This window comes from Saccopteryx bilineata, chromosome 3, assembly GCF_036850765.1.
Source record: "Saccopteryx bilineata isolate mSacBil1 chromosome 3, mSacBil1_pri_phased_curated, whole genome shotgun sequence".
Classification (NCBI taxonomy): Eukaryota; Metazoa; Chordata; class Mammalia; order Chiroptera; family Emballonuridae; genus Saccopteryx; species Saccopteryx bilineata.
The window spans coordinates 64,470,257-64,494,354 of record NC_089492.1 but is presented as its reverse complement, the minus strand read 5'-3'; the positions used below and the strand labels follow the sequence as shown (position 1 = coordinate 64,494,354).

Genomic DNA, 24,098 nt, shown 5'->3' with positions numbered 1-24,098 from the left:
TCTATCCTCTGATTAAAAGTGAGACATGCAACTCTTCCTTTCACCTGAACATGTAGAGGCTATTGTAGGCTTATTAATTGGCCTAATTTCAATATTGTTGTGTCTCAGGGAATACGGAAGCCCGAGAAGAGGGAGAAAGACAGGAGGAATGACCAGTCAGTGGAGAAATCAGAACACATACAACATTCATTGATGAAGTTCTCTATCTTAGTTGACCATGTTTCATGGCACCCCAAAACAATAACAACCAATCACAACAAATATAATAATCACAAAACGTTTGAAATATTGTAAGAATTACCAAAACATGGCAGAGACATGAAGTGAGCAACTGCTGCTGGAAAAATGGTGCTGATAGACTTGCTCAACACAGGGATGCTACAAACCTTCCATTTGCAAAACAGGAGTGCAATAAAGCAATGTGCAATAAAACGAAGTATGCTTGTATTATTATTGCCTTTAGTTTATTATTGCCAGCTGAAATAGATGCTTCACTCAATAGGTCACTGTGTTTCATAAAAGTAGGTATTTTAAAATGCCAATAGTTTGGTTAAAAATACTACAAAATGTCATGTTCCAGTTATTCCCTAGCCTCCTGCAAAATATGCTTGCCTTCAGAACCTCAATTCTCCTCCTCTCCCCAAATCAATGCTCTCCTTCTTCCTTTGGGAAACTACTGTATTTCCCATGTATATGACGCACCTTTTTTGGAAAAATCTGCTGTCTAAAAACTGGGTGCATCTTACACAGTGGTTGTAGATTTTTACTTGCATTTCCTGCTTTTTTTGCGCTTGTTTTTACACTCATTGTTGTAGATTATTTTACTTGCATTTTCCGCTTTCATGCTTGTTGTCTTTTTTTTCAAATTTCAGGCCCCCAAATTAAGGTGCATCTTATAAATGGGAGCATCTTATACATGGGAAAATACGGTAGTTTTCAAGGTACTGAGTTTATTATAGTTGTTAAAATGAGATATAAAAAATGAAAGAAAACTAGCCTGTCCTTACTCGGGTTGTCACTCCAGCCTATTGTTATTATGTGGACATCTTTCCAATTGTATGCTGTTTTACAAACATTCTTTTCTCATCTGCAATGCTTGGTATAAAGTTCAGGTTGGCCTCCAGTAAATGTTGCCAAAGCCATCAAGGAATTAGTGTGCACAACTGCAAAGCTTTGGCAGATTTTGGATTTCGAGGAGCGGCTTAGACTCTTGGAAGAGATCTTGGCAGTGTGGTTGTTTGATGTCACTCACCTCCCTCCTAGTGCAGAAATGCTTTTGCTTTCAGGTGCTGAAATTCTAGAACTTCCTTAGAAAAAAGACATTTATTTATATTTTCTGTTGCTCTTTTGGGATATTTTTCTTGGCCAGCAAAATTGAGGACCATGAATAACACTGGCCCGTAGACTTAGGGGCCCACAGAGGGTCCTAGAAGAAAAAAAAAAAAAGGAAGTGACCAAGAAAAATAGACTTGGTGATCTATAGTTTCACTTAAAAGGCAATAACATAGCACTAAGGTAAGATTCATAATTTTATTTGAAAAATTTAATCTGTTCACATGGACTCTTAAGATATGCTGACATAGCCTGACTAGGTGGTGGCACAGTGGTTAGAGTGTTGACACCAAGGACCCAAGTTTGAAACCTGAGGTTGCTGGCTTGAGCATGGGATCATCGACATGATACCATGGTCACTGGCTTGAACCCAAGATTGCTGGCTTGAGCACAAGGTCACTGGTTTGGCTGGAGCCCCCTAGTCAGGGCACATATGAGAAGCAATCAATGGACAACTAAAGTGACTCAACTATGAGTTGGTGCTTTTCATGTCTCTCCCTTTCAGTCTGTCCCTGTCTCTCTCTCTCTGTTGCTTAAAAACGTTTGTAACAAACAGGCCCTGGCCAGTTGGCTCAGCGGTAGAGCGTCAGCCTGGCGTGCGGGGGACCCGGGTTCGATTTCCGGCCAGGGCACATAGGAGAAGCGCCCATTTGCTTCTCCACCCCCTTCTCCTTCCTCTCTGTCTCTCTCTTCCCCTCCGCAGCCAAGGCTCCATTGGAGCAAAGATGGCCCGAGCGCTGGGGATGGCTCCTTGGCCTCTGCCCCAGGCGCTAGAGTGGCTCTGGTCACGGCAGAGCGACGCCCCCTGGTGGGCAGAGCGTCGCCCCGGTGGGCGTGCCAGGTGGATCCCGGTCGGGCGCATGCGGGAGTCTGTCTGACTGTCTCTCCCCGTTTCCAGCTTCAGAAAAATACAAAAAACAAACAAACAAACAAACAAAAAGATATGCTGACATAAAAGAAAAACCACAGCTGAATTTTACAGGTCTGCACAAATAGTCTAGTCAGTCCATCCATGTGAACTTTGTCTTATTACTTGTTGTTCTGCACTACTACTGATATTTTTCATTTAAAAATTGTATTTATTTTTATTTAAAAATTTTTTTAGCAAGAGAGAGACAGAGAGACAAAGACAAAGACAGGAGGGAGAGAAATGAGAAGCATTAACTCATAGTTGGGCACTTTAGTTGTTCATTGGTTGCTTCTCACATGTGCCTTGACTGGGTGGTGGGGAGCTCCAGCTGAGCCGGTGATCACTTGCAAAAGCCAGCAACCTTGGGTTCAAGCCAGTGACTTTGGGCTCAAGCCAGATGAACCTGCGCTCAAGCCAATGACCTCCAGGTTTTAAATCTGGGTCCTTAGTGTTCCAGGTCGATGCTCTATCCACTATGCCACTACCTGGCCAAGCTAAAATTTTATTTTTTAATTACAGTTTATAATCAATATTATTTTGTGTTAGTGTTGAGTATATAGTACAATGATTAGACAATTATATACTTTACAAAGTAGTCCCCCTGATATTCAAGTACCCATCTGGAACCATACATAGTTATTACAATATTATTGATTATATTTCCTATTCTGTACACTATTATTAGTTTTGAAGAGAAGATTGAAGGAGAGAGTAAGCAGCATTTAAAACAATAGTAAGGTGTATATAATTTGACAATATGAGTCAAGAAGCATAAAAATGTCCATACTCTAATGTATAAAAATTCAATTGGGAATTAACCTAAGAAATTTATTTAAAATCCATATACACAATATTCATTGCTATGGTATTCATACGGGTAAAATTTAGAAGCAATCTTGATGCCCTATAAGAATAAATTATTGGATTCCTGTTATGTACCTCTTAATGAAGATTATGTGGCAACACAGAAAATACTTAAAATGTCATGCCTTATGAGCTAAAGATTACATCACCCAAATGAAAAAGATGGAAAGGAAATATATCAAATGATAGCAGCTGTGTTTGGGTAATGGCATGGTGGTAGTTTTTTTTCCTCGTTTTTGCTCATGACTATTTTAATTAGTTTCCAATTTTATAAACTGGAAAATTAATTAAAAACACTCACATAAAAAAGCTAACATTTAAAGCCAGAGAGAATAAGATGAGGTTATTTTAAAGTTAGCTGTCCTGCTTATAGCTTCAGGAGGGATTTCATGTGGGACAAAATTGCAAACATTATTGCAATTTGTGGGGCATATTCATTTATTCTGAGAGTCGTGGGGGTGGTTGGAAAGACAGTAGAATAATAGCATGTGAAATAAGGCCCTCCTACCCCCAGCTGCCAGTAATTCAACCTAGGGCTTCAAAAACCGATTTCTGCCCAAAGTGTGGCTTTTCCTGGTGACTGGTTCCCGCAGGCCATTGTGATGGTGATGGCTGGGATGTGGCCTGGCCTCAACAGCTCCCAGGGGACCAGGCATTTAATGGAGGAGCCTGGGCAGCTGTCTCAGCTTGGGGTTGCTGGTCATCAGAGACACAGCAGCCTGTGCGATGTTGACCCCGAGGTGAACAGTCCCGTTTCTCATACCCAATCCCCAGAGGCACCAGTTCCTCATTAGGGTACAGTTTCTAATCTAAACAACCATTAATCTTTTTTAGGGTTAAAAGGCCAGAAAAACAATTTTTGCTCTCTTTTCTCTCTCTATTTTGATACTGTACTTGTCTGTATTTTACAAGAGCAGACCAACTTCACTGACCACTGGAAAACACCCCACAGCTGTGTCCACAACTATGGAAACAATGCCAAGCCCAACATAGCACTCCCTATGCACAAAGAGACAGGAGTGCAGAACTAGTCTGCTATTCACTGGGGCACGTGACAAAAAACATAGAAATGTGACTTACCTGTTAACAAGTTAGTATTTTGTGTCATGAAATAAATTAGGGATGTGCATGTACTTTAAGTGAAAATGCCACCTTATAGGATAGTTTCATGAAAGTAGTATTTCACAAAAATTTGAATACTTTTCTTTAATGCTCCTTGCCTTAGCAAGTAAATTAATCCATATAGATGGAGCTGTGAGGCCTAAGGAGTCTTTGATTTTTTAATGAAAGTCAACAGAAAAAATAGGATTTGATTTAGAAAAACGCACTAGTTGACTCAGAAACATCAAAGTGTTTGGCTTATGGAAACGGGCCTAAATTATCTCACACTCTTTGAATAGCTGATAAGTCAAGAAACATATCTTTTTTATATTCTTAAATTGTGAGGACCAATAATGATGGGTATTAAGGTAAAAAACATAAAAGCTTTCTAAATTTGTTTCTTCATGCTTGACCTTTAAATCCTTCCTCTAGAGTCATCATCAGTATGAATAGCAAACACTCCTCCTGGTGAGTCACATTTAGACATCTGGTTACTGGGAGTAAAGGCACCGAACATTTAAGGGAGATAGAGAATAAATTTTTCTATCTCAAATTATTTTACATTAGATTTCCCATACTCAAAATCTCACAGTAAGAACCAAGCAATACATCAAATCTAGTCATAGGGTTTTTAAGCTGGAAGAGGCCTAGGTTGAATAAGACTTAGACAGACCAAGGGACTAGGGCAGAACCCAGGGTACTTAACTCCTAGTCTAATGCCATTCTAAGGGTGCACGTCACCTTGCAGAACAGATTACAAGAGTTCTAAAACTTCCTTGGATTTTTTGGGGGGCAGGCAGGGGACAAATATGTCTTTTTATTCCAAATGTATTTTGAAACATTCATTAACGATTTTTACAAAAGTTTTCTGAAGCATCTCAGATTGGCAGAGTTTAGCTTTTCTCTGTCTCTTTCACTGAGCTTGTAACAAATCCAAATAATACAGAAGTTTATAAAATAAAAAGTGAAAGTGTAATATAAAGTGAATATTTTTTCTTCTCTATACCCCAAATTTCATTTCTGCAGTAATAACTTTTAATATTTTGATGTGTATCCTTCTTTCCTAAGTATACATAGACATATACTTACATATAATTAAAAACATAAAAACCAGATCACACTAATATATAATTGTTCTGCACTTTACCTTTTTCCAACTTAGCAGTATATCATGAACATATTTCCAATAGTTTTACCTAATTCTTATTAGTAGCATGAGAGCACTTCATTATTTAATATCCTATAATTTATCAACATATTTTTAATGACTGTCTAGATTCTTTCAAAATTTTTATTAGAAAAATGCTGCCAGAAACTTCTTTGCCATATTTCTTTACACACTTGTGTTAGCACTATAGTATAAATTTCTAGACATGGATTACTGGGCAAAGGATATGGACATGAATATTTTTGATAGATACTGAGTTTTTATCCATTTGATACATGAAGCAGGGGTGGTCTGCAAGGGTTAGGGCAGGAACACAGACCAGGGTCTGACACTGTAAGCATTTGTCTAACCTGCATTATGGAAGTATCTTGACTTTGAGCATAATAGAATCTTTTGCAGGATAAATGTATATCACATTCAAATTGGTAACAGATAAGTTATGTGGGGAAATGAAAAGACAAAGCTCTGGTTTGATCAACTTCTGATTTCAGAACTGATAGCCAATGGTAATTCTTTCAGTGAAAATGAAAATTAATACAGTTTCATTGAAGCTTCAAACAGGGCAGACAGATCCTCTTCCGACTGAGGGCGTGGTGAAAGCTTAGTGACCCTTTCCTGAAACAGTAAACAAAAGGAGTTACTCAGGGCTTTGAGAAGGCAGTGCGTAAAAGCTACTAGGTTATGCAAATTAATTTGGGCATAAGAAACAATAACTTGATAATAGTTATACCTTTAAAAATCATATTTCTTGTTTGCATCATACTAGCTGCCTGCTAACTCAGAAGTTTATCAAGTGATGCCTCTTTCCCATAAAGCTTTATTTTATTTTTCAATGACAGTTTATATTAAATATTATTTTGCATTAGTTTCAAGTGTACAGCATGGTGGTTAGACAGCCATATACTTTCACAATATTTAAAGTGCCTACCTGGCCCCGGCTGGTGGACTCAGTTGTAGAGCATCAGCCCGCCATGTGGATGTGCTGGGTTCGATTCCCAGTCAGGGCACACAAGAGAAGCACTCATCTGCTTCTCCACACCCCACCCCCCTTGCTTCTGTCTCTCTGTCTCTCTCTCTCTACCTTTCCTGCAGTCATGGCTCAATTGGAGTGAGTTGGTCCTGGGTGCTGAGGATGCTCCATGGCCTCTGCCTCAGGTGCTAAGAAAAGCTCAGTTGGAGCAACAAAGCAATGCCTCAGATCAGCAGAACATCGCCCCCTAGTGGGCTTGCTGGTTGGATACTGGTCAGGGCACGTGCAGGGGTCTGTCTCTGCCTCCCCTCCTCTCACTGAATTAAAAAATATAATAAAATAAAGTGCCTACCTGCCTGGCCTGTTGGTTCAGCAGTAGACTGTTGGCCTGGCATGTGGCTGTCCTGGGTTCAATTCCCAGTCAGGGCACACAGGAGAAGTGACTGTTTGCCTCTCCACTCCTCCCTCTCCCTCTCTCTCTTCCCGTCCCACAGCCATGGTTTGAGCACAATTGGCCCCAGGCGCTGAGAATGGCTCCATGGAGCCTCAGCCACTGGTGCTAAAAATAGCTTGGTTGTGAGCATGGCTCCAGATGGGCAGAGCATCGGTCCTAGACGTGGGTCACTGGGTGGATCCCAGTCAGGATGCATGCTGGAATCTGTCTCTCTATCTCCCCTCCTCTTACTTGGAAAAGAAGGAAAAAAAAATAAAGTGCCTACTTGGCACTACACTATACACTACTATAGTCATTACAATATTATTGACTACATTCCCTATGCTATACAGATTTCAAAAGCCTTATGTCTGGCATAACTGTCCTTGTCTTATGCCCTGCCAATAGCCTTTTGTCCAAATGTACAGAACTAAGCCAGCCTTGGGCAAGAAAACCTCCTATAATGACCAAACTACATTGGTGAGCAACCTCACCAGTTCTGTGTAAGAACACTATACCAGGCCTGTGCAGCCAAAGAAAACAGAAGCAGTTTGTTCCTAACTTGAAAGAATGTATATTCTGCCTGTCTAGGTAGCTCAGTTGGTTAGGGTGTCATCCTGATATACCAAGGTTTCAGGTTCAATCCCCGGTCTCTCCAATGACTTTGCATTACAATTAGAACAAAACCATAGCCTCTAATGCAGGGGTCGGGAACCTTTTTGGCTGAGAGAGCCATGAACGCCATATATTTTAAAATGTAATTTCATGAGAGCCACACAATGACCCGTATACGTTAAGCATTATCCAATAAAAATTTGGTGTTGTCCCGGAGGACAGCTGTGATTGGCTCCAGCCACCCGCAACCATGAACATCAGCGGTAGGAAATGAATGGATTGTAATACATGAGAATGTTTTATATTTTTAACATTATTATTTTTTTATTAAAGATTTGTCTGTGAGCCAGATACAGCCATCAAAAGAGCCACATCTGGCTCGTGAGCCATAGGTTCCCGACCCCTGTTCTAATGCCACCCTATCTGGCCCAGGTTCTCACCCCAGCCCCAACTCTTCTCTCATCAACCCATCTCACTTAGACCCATGTCCCCATTCAGTCCTATGACAATGCTGATCTTCACCCTGTCACAAGGCCCTTCCCCTGGACCTGGAGTGCTTCTTCCAGATCCCCTCTTGACTGCCTCCGCCCTCACCCAGAGGCCTTCTCTGACCACCTCTGGTGGAGTTCCCTCAATACTGTCCTGCGTGAAATCACCCAGGCTTTCCTCCTGACCACTACCCATTATTTAAAATGATTTTACTTGTATTTTAAGGATTTGGTTACGGTCCATCTTTCCTCATTGGAATGAAAGCTTCATAAGAAAGGGACAGGACTTTGTTTTCTTCCTCACTGTATCCTAATGAATTGTATATCATAAGAATCTACTAAGTATTTTTCTGGTAAAAGAAAAAAATGAAAAGAAGAAAGGATGTATAAAAAATTAACTCAAAATGAATCTAAATGTAAGAGCTAAACCTTTCAATTCTTAGAAGAAAATAGGAGAAAATCTTCATGATATTGGATTTTGCCATGGTTTCTTGGATGATACCAAAAGCACAGGCAACAACAAAATCCCCCCAGATAAACTGGACTACATTAAAATCATAAACTTTTATGCATCACAGGACACTATCGAGAGAATAAAAAGATAATAGAATGGGAAAAATATTTGTAAGTCAGATATTTGATAAGGAAGTAATATCCAGAATATATAAATAATTGCTACAACTCAACAACAAAATACCCCAGACAATTCAGTTCAAAAATAGGCAAAAGAAGAAAAAAAAAGAATTAAAATAGGCAATGGACTTGAATAGACATTTCTCCAAGGAAGACATATAAATAGCCAATAAGTTCATGGAAAAACGCTCAATATCATTAGTCATTAGAGAAAGACAAGTTAAAACCAAAATGAATTTCACTCACCCGCTAGAATGGCTATCAAAAAAATAAAATAAAGTAAAAAAGAAAAGAAAAAAAGAAAAGAACAAGTGTTTAATAAATATTAGATGCGAAGAAACTGGAACCCTTATGCATTGTTGGTGGGAATATGAAATGGTGTAGCCACTGTGGAAAAGTTTGGCAGTTTCTCAAAAAAGTTAAACATAGAATTACCATGTGACTCAACAATTCTATTCCTAGATATACCCAAATAAATTGAAATCCGGGACTAAAACTGGCCAATGTTTTTATTGAAATAGCAGCACTATTCACAATAGCCAAGAGGTGAAATCAACGCAAGTGTCTATCTACAGAGGAATGAATAAGCAAAATATGGTATATTCACACAATAGAATGTTAGCCATAAAAAGGAATGAAATTCTAAAACATTGAAGATATTATGCTAAGTGAAATAGGCCAAAAAAAAAAAAAAGACAAATATTTTATAATTTCACTTACATGAAGTACCTAAAATAGGCAAATTCATAAAGACAGAAAGTAGAATAGAGGTTACCATGGGCTGGGGAAAGGGGACAAAGGGGACAATGGTAATCTTATTTACCATTAAGCAAGAGTAGAGATTCTATTTGGGATGATAAAATAGTTCTGGAAATGGACAGTGGTAATGGTTGCACAAGATTGTAAATGTACTTAATGGCATGAATTGCATATTTTAAAATGGTTAAAATAGTTTTTTGTTAGGTATATTTTACCACTATTAAAAAAATAATTAAAAAAAAATGGATGGACAGATGGGAGAGGATGGGGGCAATGCTGACGAGTATGGGTGAAGCCAAGGTAACATTGTACATGCCAGAAAATCTTTCAGAGACTCGAAAGAATTTTGAAAATCTATAGCAGGGGCCGGGAACCTATGGCTCATGAGCTAGATGTGGCTCTTTTGATGGCTGCATCTGGCTCACAGACAAATCTTTAATAAAAAAAATAATAACATTAAAAATATAAAACATTCTCATGTATTACAATTCATTCATTTCCTACCGCTGATGTTCATGGTTGCGGGTGGCTGGAGCCAATCACAGCTGTCCTCCAGGACAACACCAAATTTTTTTTTTTTTTTTTTGTATTTTTTCTGAAGCTGGAAACGGGGAGAGACAGTCAGACAGACTCCCGCATGTGCCCGACTGGGATCCACCTGGCACACCCACCAGGGGTGACGCTCTGCCCACCAGGGGGTGATGCTCTGCCCCTCCGGGGCGTAGCTCTGCCGCGACCAGAGCCACTCTAGCGCCTGGGGCAGAGGCCAAGGAGCCATCCCCAGTGCCCGGGCCATCTTTGCTCCAATGGAGCCTTGGCTGCGGGAGGGGAAGAGAGAGACAGAGAAGAAGGAGGGGGGGGTGGAGAAGCAAATGGGCGCTTCTCCTATGTGCCCTGGCCAGGAATCGAACCCGGGTCCCCTGCACGCCAGGCCGACGCTCTACCGCTGAGCCAACTGGCCAGGGCCAACACCAAATTTTTATTGAATAATGCGTAAGGTACATGGGTTGTTGTATAGCTCTCATGGAATTACATTTTAAAATATGTGGCATTCATGGCTCTCTCAGCCAAAAAGGTTCCTGACCCCTGAACTAAAGCAAGGCAGAGACTTGTTCCCGGTGACCTGTGGATACCTTTGTGGCAGGGTCAAGAACTGAAGTTCAGCATTTGCTATGAAGACTGCCAACTCATTATTCTGTTTCTTAATGGAGAGAGTCTTATTGGATGAGCTGAAAGACCCTTAACATGATCTTCCTTATCACTGGTGAAGTGCTTCAGGACTCCCTGAAGTACTTCAGTCCAAGCTGAGCTGAGTTTCTCTTTCAGATTTCTAACCCCCAATGACTGGTTCAATGGGGCAAAGACAAAGTCTGCAATATATCTCTACACACCATTGATGCTATATAAAAGCTAAACTCTCAAAACTAAGATGTGTCTTCAATGTGCTATTATTTATAGATGTGTAAGACTGAAGGACAACTGATTAACATGGGCACTGAAATAAATCCAGACTACTACTTTTAGCACATTCATAAAATAACATTTCAGCTGGCCTGTCTGCCAGGGAATGGAAGTGCTCATTTTGGTAGACAGCTCTCTTCAGTAATGAAATGTTTTGATTTGGAATGTAAATGTTTTTTTCCAGAGGTTTCAGAAATCCAGCTTGGAAGATTAATTTATTCTTGTCCACTCCCTTCACAACACGGCTGTGGCGGTTGGAGGCCTCCGCACACAGCGCTGCTATTTGCCACTGCCAGTATGAGCCGTGGTGTTTGGTCAAGAATACTGGCCTGCTTGTTCCTTCCAGAGAAAACCGATCCCTCATTGCTGAACATAAAAGGAGCTTTATCAAATGTCAACTACATGAAATAACGTGTTTTTTTTTGCAGGAACGAATATGCCCCTTTACTGCCTAGATTATCAAGCTGCACATGTAAAATTCTGAAGTTGCCACAGCATTCCTGTAAAATGTTCATTGTTGCAAAAAAACAAAACAAAAATACATACTTTTTCATTTGCAAGACAAACTTATTTCTAAGATTCCTTCTAAGGTTCTATGAATATACTCCTCTCTATTTATGTCCATATATACCTATATCTATCTATTTATCTATATCTATCTATATATATCACATATATGATATTTATATCTATATCTTTATACATATTTTCCTATACAGTATCAATATATCTATATCTATATATCTGTATCTCTCTATATATATCACATATATGACATTGATTTCAAATGTGATAGTTAATTCCAATCAACTATGTTTCTAACATGATCAAAAGAGAAAAAGGCAGCATACATGTTGGGGCTGCTTTATGAATGTAGCTCAAGGGAACCCTACTTTATGAACATGACTTGGATTCCAAAGATTCAATTTACCTTGACTCTTTTATGAAGTGAAGAAATTAGCTTTGTCTAGTTAAGGGTTTGCTATCTGTATTTCCCAGTATGGCATGTACACTGACTGAGTCATTCAGAATGATACCTAATTAACTTGCTATTTTAGTGGATAGCCTCAAATGTTCATCTGGAACAGTTTCTGAAAGTGGAAGTCTGAGCACAGTAGAATTAAAACAGTAAATACTTGCCAATGTGTCCTGATAGCTAGAAGATGTATTGCCACCAGCAATTAAGTGGCCAAGAATATAGTGCAGTTTTATTTGAAAACCACGGATACCATTCATAGAGGTTGACAATCAAATATTCCCAAACACTTTTGTAGGCTACACAAGCAGAGATTTTTAGAGGAGCCCTTACAGAATTGACACTGTCACTGAGACCACACTCTAGGAGCCAGAGCTACATCAAAATCGTGATGACCATTTGGTCTCTGGTGTCCCTGGACAGGCTTTTATGGTTCTTTGTCATTGGTTGAGTTCTATTAAATCTAAGGAAACTTCTCAATAAGTTACCACCATTCAGCGATTAAGCTCATTGGACAGAAGGTCTAGGAGGAGAGGGTTGCAGGTATGTGTTCATTTAACATGTTTACTAGCCCATGCTAGATGCAATAGAGGATGGATGACCAAAACAGACAGGTTCCTGCCTTCATGGAACTTACAGTCTAGTACGTTTGGATAAAATAACTGGGATGGTCATATTTTTTGGCCAGTTAGTCCCTTGAACTTGTGGGTTAGAACCAGGAGTTTGTGAGTTAGCCTAGGAGCTTTGTTACATTTTGAGACTCCTCTTTTTCTCATTCATTTATATTTTTAGATGCAATAGAATCCACTGACCCTCAGTCTAAATCAGGGAAACTGACAGCCCATGGCCACATTTGGTTTGTACCTTGGGAAATGAGGGAATTTAACACAAACATCCAGACTGTGGATTTTTCTTGAAAATGGAAAGTTCTACCCACACCGGGATCTGAATTTCTACTTGGACATAATAAACTGTAGATGAAAAGCGATTTAGCCAATGAAATAAGCTGTGCACTGTCCAGTTCACCAAAGTACCCACTACTAGCTATTGTCTCAGATTACTTTGTTCATTGCTATTACCTTCCTGGCTCCGATGGACGTGAGTGAACCCATACAAAATTGCTGAGGTCTTCAACATTCTAAGCATTTGCTAAGTGGAGAAGAAGCTTGTGGGAGGCCCTTGCTTAACTGGAGTAGGGTGAGCAGTGTGAGTGGATATCCTAGCTGTTGACTCTGTTCCCATTTCAGGGACAGACCCACGAATATCTCTGGATAGACATGCCTTATTTTCCTGTCCTTGCAGTGTTTAAACGAGCCCTGCTTTTCCCATTTTGGACAGGAGGACTGAAGGAGCACTCGGCCTGGGGAGCATGGTGTCCTCACACACTGAGCACTTGCGACTCTGGCTCTACTTTAGGGCTTTGGCCTGTTAGGTTCTGATGCTATAGCACAAGGGTATCTGATCCTAAACAGAAGAGAGGTCCAATGAAGAATAAACTCTCTCCCTCGGGAGAGAAGGAACCTCGGGAAGGAAACTCTACATCTATTATAATTCTTCTACCAAATAAAGGATGGCAGCTTAGTTTAAGTTCTTTAGCAACATGTAAATAAATGAAATAAGACCCAAAGTGATAGAGATATGTATATTATATACATATATAAAATATACAATCTCCCAAATATGTTAAAAAGTGATTTTGTAATAGTCTTAATTTATAGGCCATTTCTATTCTTCACAAAATTGTAGGAATCTGTAATTACAATGGAAAACAAAGTTAGTGGCTCTTTTACAGGGGATTCTTAAGAGAACAGAAATGGAGAAAAGGAAGGTTCTGCCATACCTCACTATAAATGTGGTTGTTTTTGCCTTGAATTTCTGTAAAGGCTCTTTTTGGTTATGTCATAAAAGTATCACACATGCCACAGTTTATGGAAGAATTTAAAGGTGAGGGAGCCTCGAACTCCTTCCCTGGGGAAGGGGAGAGCATTCTGGTGTAGAGGAGACCTTAGAGCTGCGGGAGGAGCCCTGGGTTTTCATCTCCCCCAGCACATCCCAAGTGGACCATGGCTTTCCTGCAGCTTCCTGAAGGGAGTGAAGATGCACTGGGTCTCTTACCTGGGGCAGTGTTCCTTTCACTAATGCGGGGATATCAGCCTTGGAGTAACCAATGGCAGCTAGGCCATCATCAACATCCAGATCGAATAAAAGTTTCCGGAGTGTGTCGGCCAAAACAGGCCCAGCATCTGCGGTCCTGGCAGTGCGACTGTTGGCTCCTAGAAGATACAAAGCGCTAACTGTAGACAGAGAAGAGGAAGCTGGCCCTGGGTGTAATTCAGTCACACGATAGCTGATATATAACCTATTGCTGGTTCCCTGACACGGAGGACAAGGGCACCAATATGCCTCCACATGGAGGCTGGCCCAGCGGGCAGCCCCACAGAAGACAGATGGGCCAAGCCAGTGCAGAGAACTTGGCTGGGGCAGCTAACCCAGCTCTCACCTTTCCAAGGGGCTGCTTGCCTCATGTGGGGGTGGGAAGACAAGGAACAGAGCCAAGAAAAGAGGCACAGGAAGGAGACCAAGAAAGAAGGCTAGTGTTTTGATGAGGAAGAAGGAGCATTTGTAGCAGAAAACATAGTTTATGTAACTTGTAAGACTTGGAATTTGCTGACATCTAGAGGTATTACATGTTTCTCACAGCAGCATCTAAGGAAAAGACAAACCCTTTACAAAAACACTTTGTGATATAAGGATTTATCCCTAACATTAACTGCCAAAAAGGAAGATGACAAAAAAGAATTATGTGTGGCCAGTGAAGGAAGTATTTCTTCTCTATAGCTATAAGTTTTTATTTTGGATATTGTTACCAATGGGCAAAGTAGGTTCCTCTAAATAAATATTACAGAATTAGTCAGACAGAACCAAGAACATGAAGACTCTCAGGAAAGTTTTTAAATACGTAGATGATAATGATATTAGTGAAGGGGCAGGAAGGTTGCCAAGGGTTGGAGATTTGAAAGGGCAGAATTATTTGAAAGGGCACAATTAATAATTAACACATGACATTACAGTGACATCAATCTGGAAGAGCCAGGGAGTTTTGCCCTTAGTAGGGGTAGCAGTGAAAGTCCCCAGATGAAGGGAACTGATCCCAAAACCTTAGCACTTTGACCTCATCTATTCTAGTTGATCATATTCCCCACCTGGAAGTAAAGCACTTTACCAATGGAATGTAGCATTAGTTATTATCCAAAATGCCTCATGTTGTCCTCCAAGTCCACTTTCTCTGTATTGCTCAAAAGGAGACTAGAATGTATGCTTTACTTCTCTACTAAAGCACATTAAGTCAGTTTTAACCTCTCTTCTAGGACAGTGAGAACTGCTTTAGTAATCCAGGAAGAAAAAAAAAAGAACCAGATATGGGGCTGGTTGGTGGAGCAGCTGAATAGAAGGTAAACTTTGCTTGATAAGACCATTCTATATTACAGCACAGCCGCTAAAATATGGAGTAGGTGGAGCAGCAACACATGATACGAGGCTTATGATATTTTTTTCTTGGGATTGCTGCCATAAACCACATCATCAAAACCTCTGGGTTTTCCTATAAACTGTTTTCAGAAAAAAAGAGAGGGTAGAAAGAGAGTACATAGTTATAAAGCTAAAAAAACCTAAGATTGCTTAGGGAATCAAAACATTAATGGCTAAGAATAGAATAATATTAAACAAAATTTCTGATGCAAGAAGAACAAATTGGTGGGTTCTTTTGGCTTGGATTTTGACTAATATAGAAATCGCTTTCTCAGTAACTTTGTTGGTTGTGTGGAATGTTAGCTGTAAATTCTCTAAGATTTTCCCATTTAGCAGCCAGTTAACCCTACTCTTTGGGATCCTGCCCATTTACACTGTTTGCATATTTACAAAGGCATCTGAGTCGCAACAAATGGCGGAACAACATTCCTAGTCCCAAAGGGAAAAGGGGCACAAGAGCCTTGGTAAATGTGGCATCACACTTCCAGCAGCACGTGCCCCGGACTTCTTTCAGGAACATTCCCAGCACATCACTTGGAACTCGGCGGAAGCACAAGAGTCAGAATGTGAGAGAGCCATGCGAGTGAAGTGGCCCGCGGAAGGATGTCTGCGGGTCGGCCCTACCTTCTTGGAAACAATCTGAGGGCTGGTGCTGGAGAAAAACAATAAAGTTCTCTTTTTGGACTTTCCCTTCCTACCCCAAACGCTTGTAGCGGAATAAGATGTTTGCAGAGTTAATTATCTTTACTTTAAAAAGTCCTCATCTTTGAAAAATACCAAAAATGTACTTAGCTATCCTGAATATAATTTTTTTTTCTTATAAGGTGCAAAAGACATGTTTGGAATCTTGTTACAGACATTACTTACTCTGGAGAGCAGTAGCATTTCTTCTTTGGGGGTCTTTTTAAACAGTTTTTAGTTGTTTAGATAATTGGGAATTAAGATTCATTTTATTACCTGGTAAACATACCAAAAGCCATTTATAACATTTGTAGTATGTACGGAGTCTCACTTTCCTTGGGGATAAAAACTGGAACTATAGTTACTCCAAACTTAACATAAACGGTATCTGGTTGCATTTCATTGTTAACGGACTATTAGAAACATAAAATTATAGAATTTTAGAACTAGATGGGACTTTAAGCAGGTCAGTGACAAGTTATTAAACTATCTCAAAGCAACATTTTTAGTATTATCCTTTATGGTTTATCTTCAGAAGCAAACCTAGGAAATGCTCCACCTATGTGGTTCACGGAATTATGAGTGACAGTTCATACCCAATATTTCTGCTGTTTCCAGGTGCCGCTCAGGAAACATCTGTGCCGTGAAAGTGAACACCGCTGGGGAGGTGAGCACCACAGAAAGGCCATGAGGCTAGAGAGAAACGAAACACGGTGAATGCTGGGCAAACCTGGTCTTCAACCTGCATGCTCTAGATCAGGGGTAGTCAACCTTTTTATACCTACCGCCCACTTTTGTATCTCTGTTAGTAGTAAAATTTTCTAACCGCCCACCAGTTCCACAGTAATGGTGATTTATAAAGTAGGGAAATAACTTTACTTTATAAAATTTATAAAGCAGAGTTACAGCAAGTTAAAGCATATAATAATTACCAAGTACTTTATGTCGGATTTTTGCTAAGTTTGGCAGAATAAATCTTTATAAAACAACTTTCTATAGTTAAATCTATCTTTTTATTTATACTTTGGTTGCTCTGCTACCGCCCACCATGAAAGCTGGAACGCCCACTAGTGGGAAGTAGGGACCAGGTTGACTACCACTGCTCTAGATGTTAAATTGCTTTACCTTGTATTCCAGGCAATCAAGGATTGGCAAATACATTATAGCGGTTGCAAGGAATATATGATTTAATCAAAGAATTTGTTATGATTTTACCACCAATGGGTGATCCACATTATAATCCTTTGCTTTATATGTCTTCACTAAGCCTGAAATTGGGTAAGACATTCCATGGCTGGAAAAGAAAGAAGGTCTTTATGTGACATACAGATACCAAAAATTCGAGTTATACAAAGATTCTTACCAGACAGCCATTTACAGTCTCTTTATCTCAAAGTTATGCATTCTGTTTTCTGTGCTATAAGGACATATTGTTACACACTTGGTATTTGGTGTTATTCTTAACAGAACCTCTGAAATATTCAATTTCAAATGTTCATAAAACTGTATGCCATTAAAACGTGTTGATGTAGAAGACTCTCCCCACCTCATAATCTTGAAGAAATTGAGAATTCACTTTGAAGTTTCTTTAATAAATTTCAGAACATGCATTTTCAATCTTACTCTGCACTATTTTAGCAATGTGTTCCTGCACAAGCTGACTATGTCAGTGGGAGTTTTGTGAACCAATATGTGCTGCATTCGACATGCAAATTTGAACTGCCAGTGATCTGTGCCACCAATAATTGATACATCCTTTTGAATGTCACGTGCTAATGGAGTTGAATTATAAATGATTAGTCTCCAGTAGTCGGCAAACTCATTAGTGAACAGAGCCAAATTTTTTAAACTAAAACTATATAGGTAGGTACATTGTTATTAACTTAATTAGGGTACTCCTAAACTGGCCTTTGAGCCACACCAAGGGGCCAAAGAGCCACGTGTGCCTCGTGAGCCGCGGTTTGCTGACTACTGGTCTAGTCTGAAAGACTTTCAAGAACTAGCACCATAGTTTTTATCTGTGGGAGTTTTGGGGGTTGTTTTAATGGAAAAACGCTATATCCTCTTGAATTCTTAATGAACAAATAGGATAATATTATAGCTTAATAGGTGACTCAGAAGATATACATTGTGAGAAGTTAGTGTAGTTACAATTAACATATTAAAATAAAATGTTTTATAGTAGTAAAATGGTCTGTAAATTTATTAATGTAGATAATTGGATGACTTTGTGCTTATTCACCAAATGATTTACAATTCACAGACAGATGAAATATTTTGTGAACTGTATGATTATCTATTCCCACCCCCCAAAAAGGTTCCCCTTGCCTATAATCTTTCATGAGGCAGGTCAGAGGTCTGGGTCCTCTGAGTTGTTGGGTACTTGGGAATGTGTTTACCTTTCTTGGGCTCCAGAGCATTCAGAAAATTATTGTTTAGTGTGTTTTCACGAAGTGAAAGGCTTCATGTACCTCTCTAATGATAGCTAATATTTTTGTTTAATTTCTTTTAACAGTTATGTTCTTTGTAAAAAAATTAAAATAATCCATAATCCTATTCCCTCAAGATAACCATTACAGAGTATTTCCTTCTAGTCTCCTTATACATATCTTTAATTTGGGACCATAATTTTAGACAATGCATTTGTTACTTAATATTCTTTGTAAACGTTTTCCCATGTCGTTTTGTATTCTTCAAAAACATTATTTTTAATAGCCTCATTTTTTTATTGTTTGATTACTGCCCTTGAGTTAGCCATCCCCAAATTGTTGGAAATTTAAATTGTTTCCAAAATTTTCAATTATAACAACACTAAAGTGATTATCCTTATAAGGACATTCTTTGATCATAGAATTATTTTTTTAGCCTACATTTCTAGAAGTAAAATTAGTGGGACAAAGGGTAAATTCATTTTTCAAACTTTGGGGGGATTTTGCTCATTTGGCTTTTTAAAAAGGTGTGACAATCTGAGCTCCTCTCGGCAGCAGAATTGGGGAGGGGTGACCATTTATTTTATTGTACTCTCCCTAGCAAAGGCCTATTCCTAACTCTCAGTATTTGCTGGTATTCAATTTTAAGGCAATCTACCAATAAAGTTCTGATCAAAAAGATTAAATCTGAGCTATTGGCAAAGATTCTGATCTCTATTTTTGTGAGAGATTAGAAGAAAAAAATGTGCATTTGAGTTTTTAAAGATCCATGACACATGGTGAGAATGTGGAGCTATCAGAACCCTCACCCACTGCTGGCAGGAATGTAAAATGGTGCAGCCGCTGTGAAGAGTCTGGAAGTGCCTCAAAACTTAAACACGGAATTAACAGCAGTTCCACTTTGAGTTATGTAATCAGTAAAAATGAGAACGTGTCCATACAAAAATGTACGTGAATGCTCACAGCAGCATTATTCATAACAGCCAAAAAGTGGATACAACTCAAATGTCCAGCAGCTAATGAATGGATAAATGAAATGTGTTATATCCATACATGGACTGTTATCGACAATAAAGGAATGAAGTGCTGATACTGCATGAATAAACCATGGAAACATTATGCTAAGTGAAAGAAACCAGACACAAAAGGCCAGATATTATTTAATCCTATTTGTATGAAATGTCCAGAATAGACAAATCTATAGCTAGAAAGTAGATTAGTAGTTGTTTAAGACTGGGGGTGTAGGAGGATTGGCGGTGACAGCAAAGGGACACAGAATTTCTTTTCTTGGGTGATAAAATGTTCTAAAATTGATTGTGGTAATGGTAACTCTGTGACTGTACTGAAATCCACTGAATAGTACATTTTAAATACAGGGGGTCCTCGGGTTATGACAGTCTCAACATATAACATTTTGAGTTTATGGCACTCACTCCCATAAAAACTTAAAAAAATGAGACGTGTTTGGGCTTACACCATTAGCATCTTACTTACGGACTACGTAGGCGAACTAGTTCTAGACTAGCCTGGAACAATTCTTTAAGAAGGTGGAGAGACCTGCAACAGATCCTGTACCCTTTATATCAGCTGCTTCTCGAGATGAAACACATGCAATACAGGTAGAATCATCTCCAGAGTCTCCTGCATGTTCCTTAGGCAATCCTGGGTCACCTGACCCAGTATCTCCAGCACCTTCTGCAGGTTCTCCTGCCTCTCCAGTTTCCTCCTCCCAATAGGTCAGTCTCTCCCACCTTGCAATGCCCCTTCCAGTGTACAAAGAAGCCAACCACGGGAATAAAGGTAAGGGATTTTTTACACTCATTTTTTTTCTGTTACTACAGTACAATGTACAGTACAGTATATTTATGTCCTTTTCCTTTTTCTGTGGCTTAGTTGTGTTTTTATGTTCTAGATTATGATTTTACAACTGTGTTAGTATAGGTAAGTGACTTAGGCTAGGGTGTGTTTTGACTTACACCATAATTCAGGTTACGTCACTATTATAGGAACAGAAGTGTCATAACCTGAGGACCTCTTGTAGGCAAATTATATAGTGTGTGAATTATATCTCAATAAAATTGTTACCAAAAATATCTATGACCCAATAAACTACATTTGAATTAAGGAAATATTCCAGAACCCTAAGCTAAATACTTTCTTTTTATAACATATTTAAAATTTACTACCTGTCCTAAGTAATGAACATTTAAAAAATTTAAAAGCATAGCTTAAAGAAATAAAATCTCAAATTTGCTCACCACAGATGAACACCAGCATTTCCAAAGCCAATGCCAGCAAAAGCACTTGCCAAGTGCATATTGGACCTTGCTTCAAGATCATCAGGATTTCTGACAGCCCTGTGGGTGATATAAATCCCTAACAACAACACATCAACATTGGTATTTCCTACTGAATAAAGAGCCACCTTAGGGAAAAGATCTGGGGAAAAAATGCTACTTGGTAGGAAGAAAAATTAGGCAAGTTATTCAAACGACATCTTGTCTTCTACAGGAAAATGGAGGGTAAACATATTTCCTCATCAATGGTTTCAGCAAAAGCATAATAAATATGCTGTCAGGCTGCTCGTGTGATAAAAGTGCCAGGGGAAGCAGAGCACTGACCCTTGCATTGTGAGAGCTGCTCTGGCAAAGTGTCCTGAGACTCATTCTTCTTCTTCATTTGTCAATAACCTTGACTGCAGCTGTGAATGGACTTAGAGTAAACACACACTCAGAATGCACAGAGCTCAGACTGGCTCCCCAAAGTGAGTCCCCGTCGCCTGGGGCTACCTGCAGGCTACATGCAGCCACCCAGCCATCTTTCTTTCTGTGACACTGCGCCAGTCCAACTCACTGGAGGCCTCTTGTTATCTATGGAAACTGCACATGTTATTTTAATATTTATTATTGTGGAAGCGGGATGTTATTGTAGAACAAGCTTTTGCTTGCTCTGTTTGTCCCCAGTGCCACTTCGGAAAAGCAAATTCTCAAAGGCCCCTTTCAGATGCAGTGCAGCCTTCCTGCGCACAGGCATGAAAGCCCTGGCCTGAGGAGGAAGCCTGAGACTGCCAAGAGGGCCACTTCTCACTTGCCTTTTTGCGATTTTGCCTGGAGTTAAGGATTCCTGTTACGAAATAAGACTGTCATGGCCTTTTTTCCTTTTGTTTGAAACAGTTGGGTGTTCTGAGTCTCCTTTCCAAAACCCAGTGTTCATGCTGCATGCCCCGAATAACAAGATGAAATAGTAGATGATGGAGCTTCAGCCTTTCCTCTGTCCATTTTACCCCCTCGCCTGCCATGGCTGCTCTGCCAAGCCTTCTACTCTTGCCAAAACACACCAGCTGACACTTCTACCCAGTCAAATGCTTCCATACTCCCCGGTGGTCCCCACGAGCCTGAAATAGTTCTGTCCCCTCCCTGCTCTACTACAAATACAGTCTAGTCCTCTCACCAGGGCAGCTTCCACCTCGGGGCCAGAGGAGGCACCATGCTCACATCTAGGCCTAACCTGCCACGTTCCTTCCCTGCTTTCTGTAGAAGCACAACAGCGAGTCCGACTCTGCAGATGTCTTTGTCTCAGGGATCAGCTTTCATCTCTAAGTATACATTTGCTTTCCCAGGAGCCTATTGTGGCTATGTCATTCATAAATCTTTCAGAACCTTTCAGGAAGCCTTTTTATCTCCTGGGACAGACAACTCCACACATTTAATCCTTAAATTTAGCTCATCTGAGTGTGCTCACTGGGTTGATTCCATGTGCCTTTGCCCAGGACCCGGGAAGGATAAGCCAACTTCTGCCTCTGTGGTTCTCTTGTTTGCCCATGGTAGCTAAATTCCAAAGGATATTTCCCTTCATCTTATCTTTTGATTTTGAGAATTCAATGAATAAACCTTGTATCTACATCCTTCCTAAATTAGGGGCTTCTATTCTGCCCTCTTGTAGTCTTTGACTTTTCAGGCTTAAGGACCCAGTTTTCATCTGTCCTTATGTGCTGTCCCCCTTTTCTTCTCTCCAGAAGCTTGCTGGTGCTTCTCAACATCCACTCACTGACCTTTTGGTGAAAAGACTTACTCAGGACACGTCAGAATCTGGCACACTACATTTTATGAGGGTGGAATGGGGTTTTCTGTTCTGTATCTGTCCCCTTAGGGTGGCATACCTCTTCAGATACTTAGCGACGATCCGCAGTGCATGGACTGCCCAAATGTCACTGATTGGGTTGCTGCCCTGGTAGGCTGGCCGAGAGATGGGATTTGAAGGGCAGGGGCTCCGCATGTGGTAGGGAAGGGCAGTGTAGGACTCCAGGGCATGGCTAACAAAAATATTTAAAATACACAGATTGAAAGCATGGTCTTCCTCCTTCCCTCCATTATGATTACAAATTGTCTTGGAAATGTACTCACTCCACCGTGGATATGCTATGTGGCACTGATAACCACAAGAGGCTCGTTAGCCTCATGCCCACAACAATCATTGCCTGTTATAGAATTTAACATAGTGAAGCTTATATTAACAGCACTACAGTGTTTTTGACGTATATAAAGTACTTAGCACACTGTACCAGCATGCTGTAAAAGTTACCAATCACCATTAGTATTAGTTCTTGGCCTGGAAAAAATCCAGTTCATTTTTATTAAATGCCCTAAATTCAGGGTCGACTATTTTAAGACCCAAGGTTCAGAATTTCTGCCACTTGCTGACCCACCACCAATTTTAGCTGAAGAATAAACTTAACCATCTAGATTAATGGTGCATTGGGAACACAATATAAAGTGAACTATTTTTCTCATGAATTATAGTTTTCAGCCTTAGAATGAAGAATTTCCTCTCTTCTACATTTGAGAAGCAGATAACATCTTTTGAAGAGAGCATAAAACTTTTAAAAAACTGTGTTGGTAGACAGGCCTAGAGCTTTGTGGTGCTAAACAAGGAATCTGCGGGCAATGCAAGAATAAGGTGTCCAGGAGGATGGACAGGGTGGCGAGCAGTTCCCTGAGGTGCTCTGCATGCATCTGCATTCTGGACCCACAAGTAGCTCCTTCTCTCAGGGGCAGACTCACCGAGCGGAGCTCACAGAGACTACATATAAAACCTGAAAGTCTGATTATTAATTTACAATGAGAAATGTAACTGCTGAGGGCAACAGACACCTGAGTCTTCTAGAGGGTACCTTTTCTCCCTTTTGGTAAGTCCTATGGATGCTAGTTTATAATCAGAAGATCCAGGAAGTCCTAACCAGGGGAACTGCCTGTAAGGTTGGACACATGGGTGTGTCCATCTTCAGAACTGGCCACTGGCCCCTAGGGGCAGATTCCTCAGGCCAGGTATTCTCATCCTTGAGAAATGCTTGGAAGGGCAAATACCACCATCATTTTTTCTTCCTAGTCCCCTCCCCACTGTGGCTGACAGTGAAGTCTTTGGGTTCACTTAAAGATGACTGCTTTGGCCCATTATATGCTTATTATATATAAGTATATTATTATGTAGTTTCCAGTTAGGGAAGGTAATCTTATTTTCTTAATTTCCAAGTTGTTAGGGGACAACTCTTCGAAGTACAGACAACTTTGACTAGGCTGGAGTAGAACACAATTTTCTCGTTTTTTAGCAGGTGGCATAATGTAATGAGAAAAGCAGACCATGGACTGGGATAAACCTGGATTTGAATCCTGACTCTGCTGCCTCCTGCTTGTGTGAATGTCATTCAATGGCTATTAGCTGAGTACCGGTGATGTGACAGTCAGTGTGATGGG

General features: G+C 40.0%; 1 protein-coding gene across 3 annotated transcripts in view; it reads right to left on the bottom strand.

Moving 5' to 3' along the window:
* Positions 1–71: 71 nt before the first annotated feature.
* The window catches only part of ADHFE1 (alcohol dehydrogenase iron containing 1), a 40,163-nt gene continuing 16,136 nt past the window's right edge, over positions 72–24,098 (bottom strand). For 2 of the 3 annotated variants that reach the window (XM_066266246.1, XM_066266247.1), the window contains 6 exons: positions 22,508–22,660; positions 20,607–20,705; positions 17,135–17,213; positions 16,516–16,612; positions 13,826–13,983; positions 72–5,990 (listed from right to left, as the gene is read on the bottom strand). In XM_066266246.1, the coding sequence (XP_066122343.1) occupies positions 5,907–5,990; positions 13,826–13,983; positions 16,516–16,612; positions 17,135–17,213; positions 20,607–20,705; positions 22,508–22,660 (670 nt within the window). In that variant the 3' untranslated portion in view covers positions 72–5,906. The remainder of the gene's footprint in view (positions 5,991–13,825; positions 13,984–16,515; positions 16,613–17,134; positions 17,214–20,606; positions 20,706–22,507; positions 22,661–24,098) is intronic. The other variant, XM_066266245.1, reaches the window with a different exon arrangement.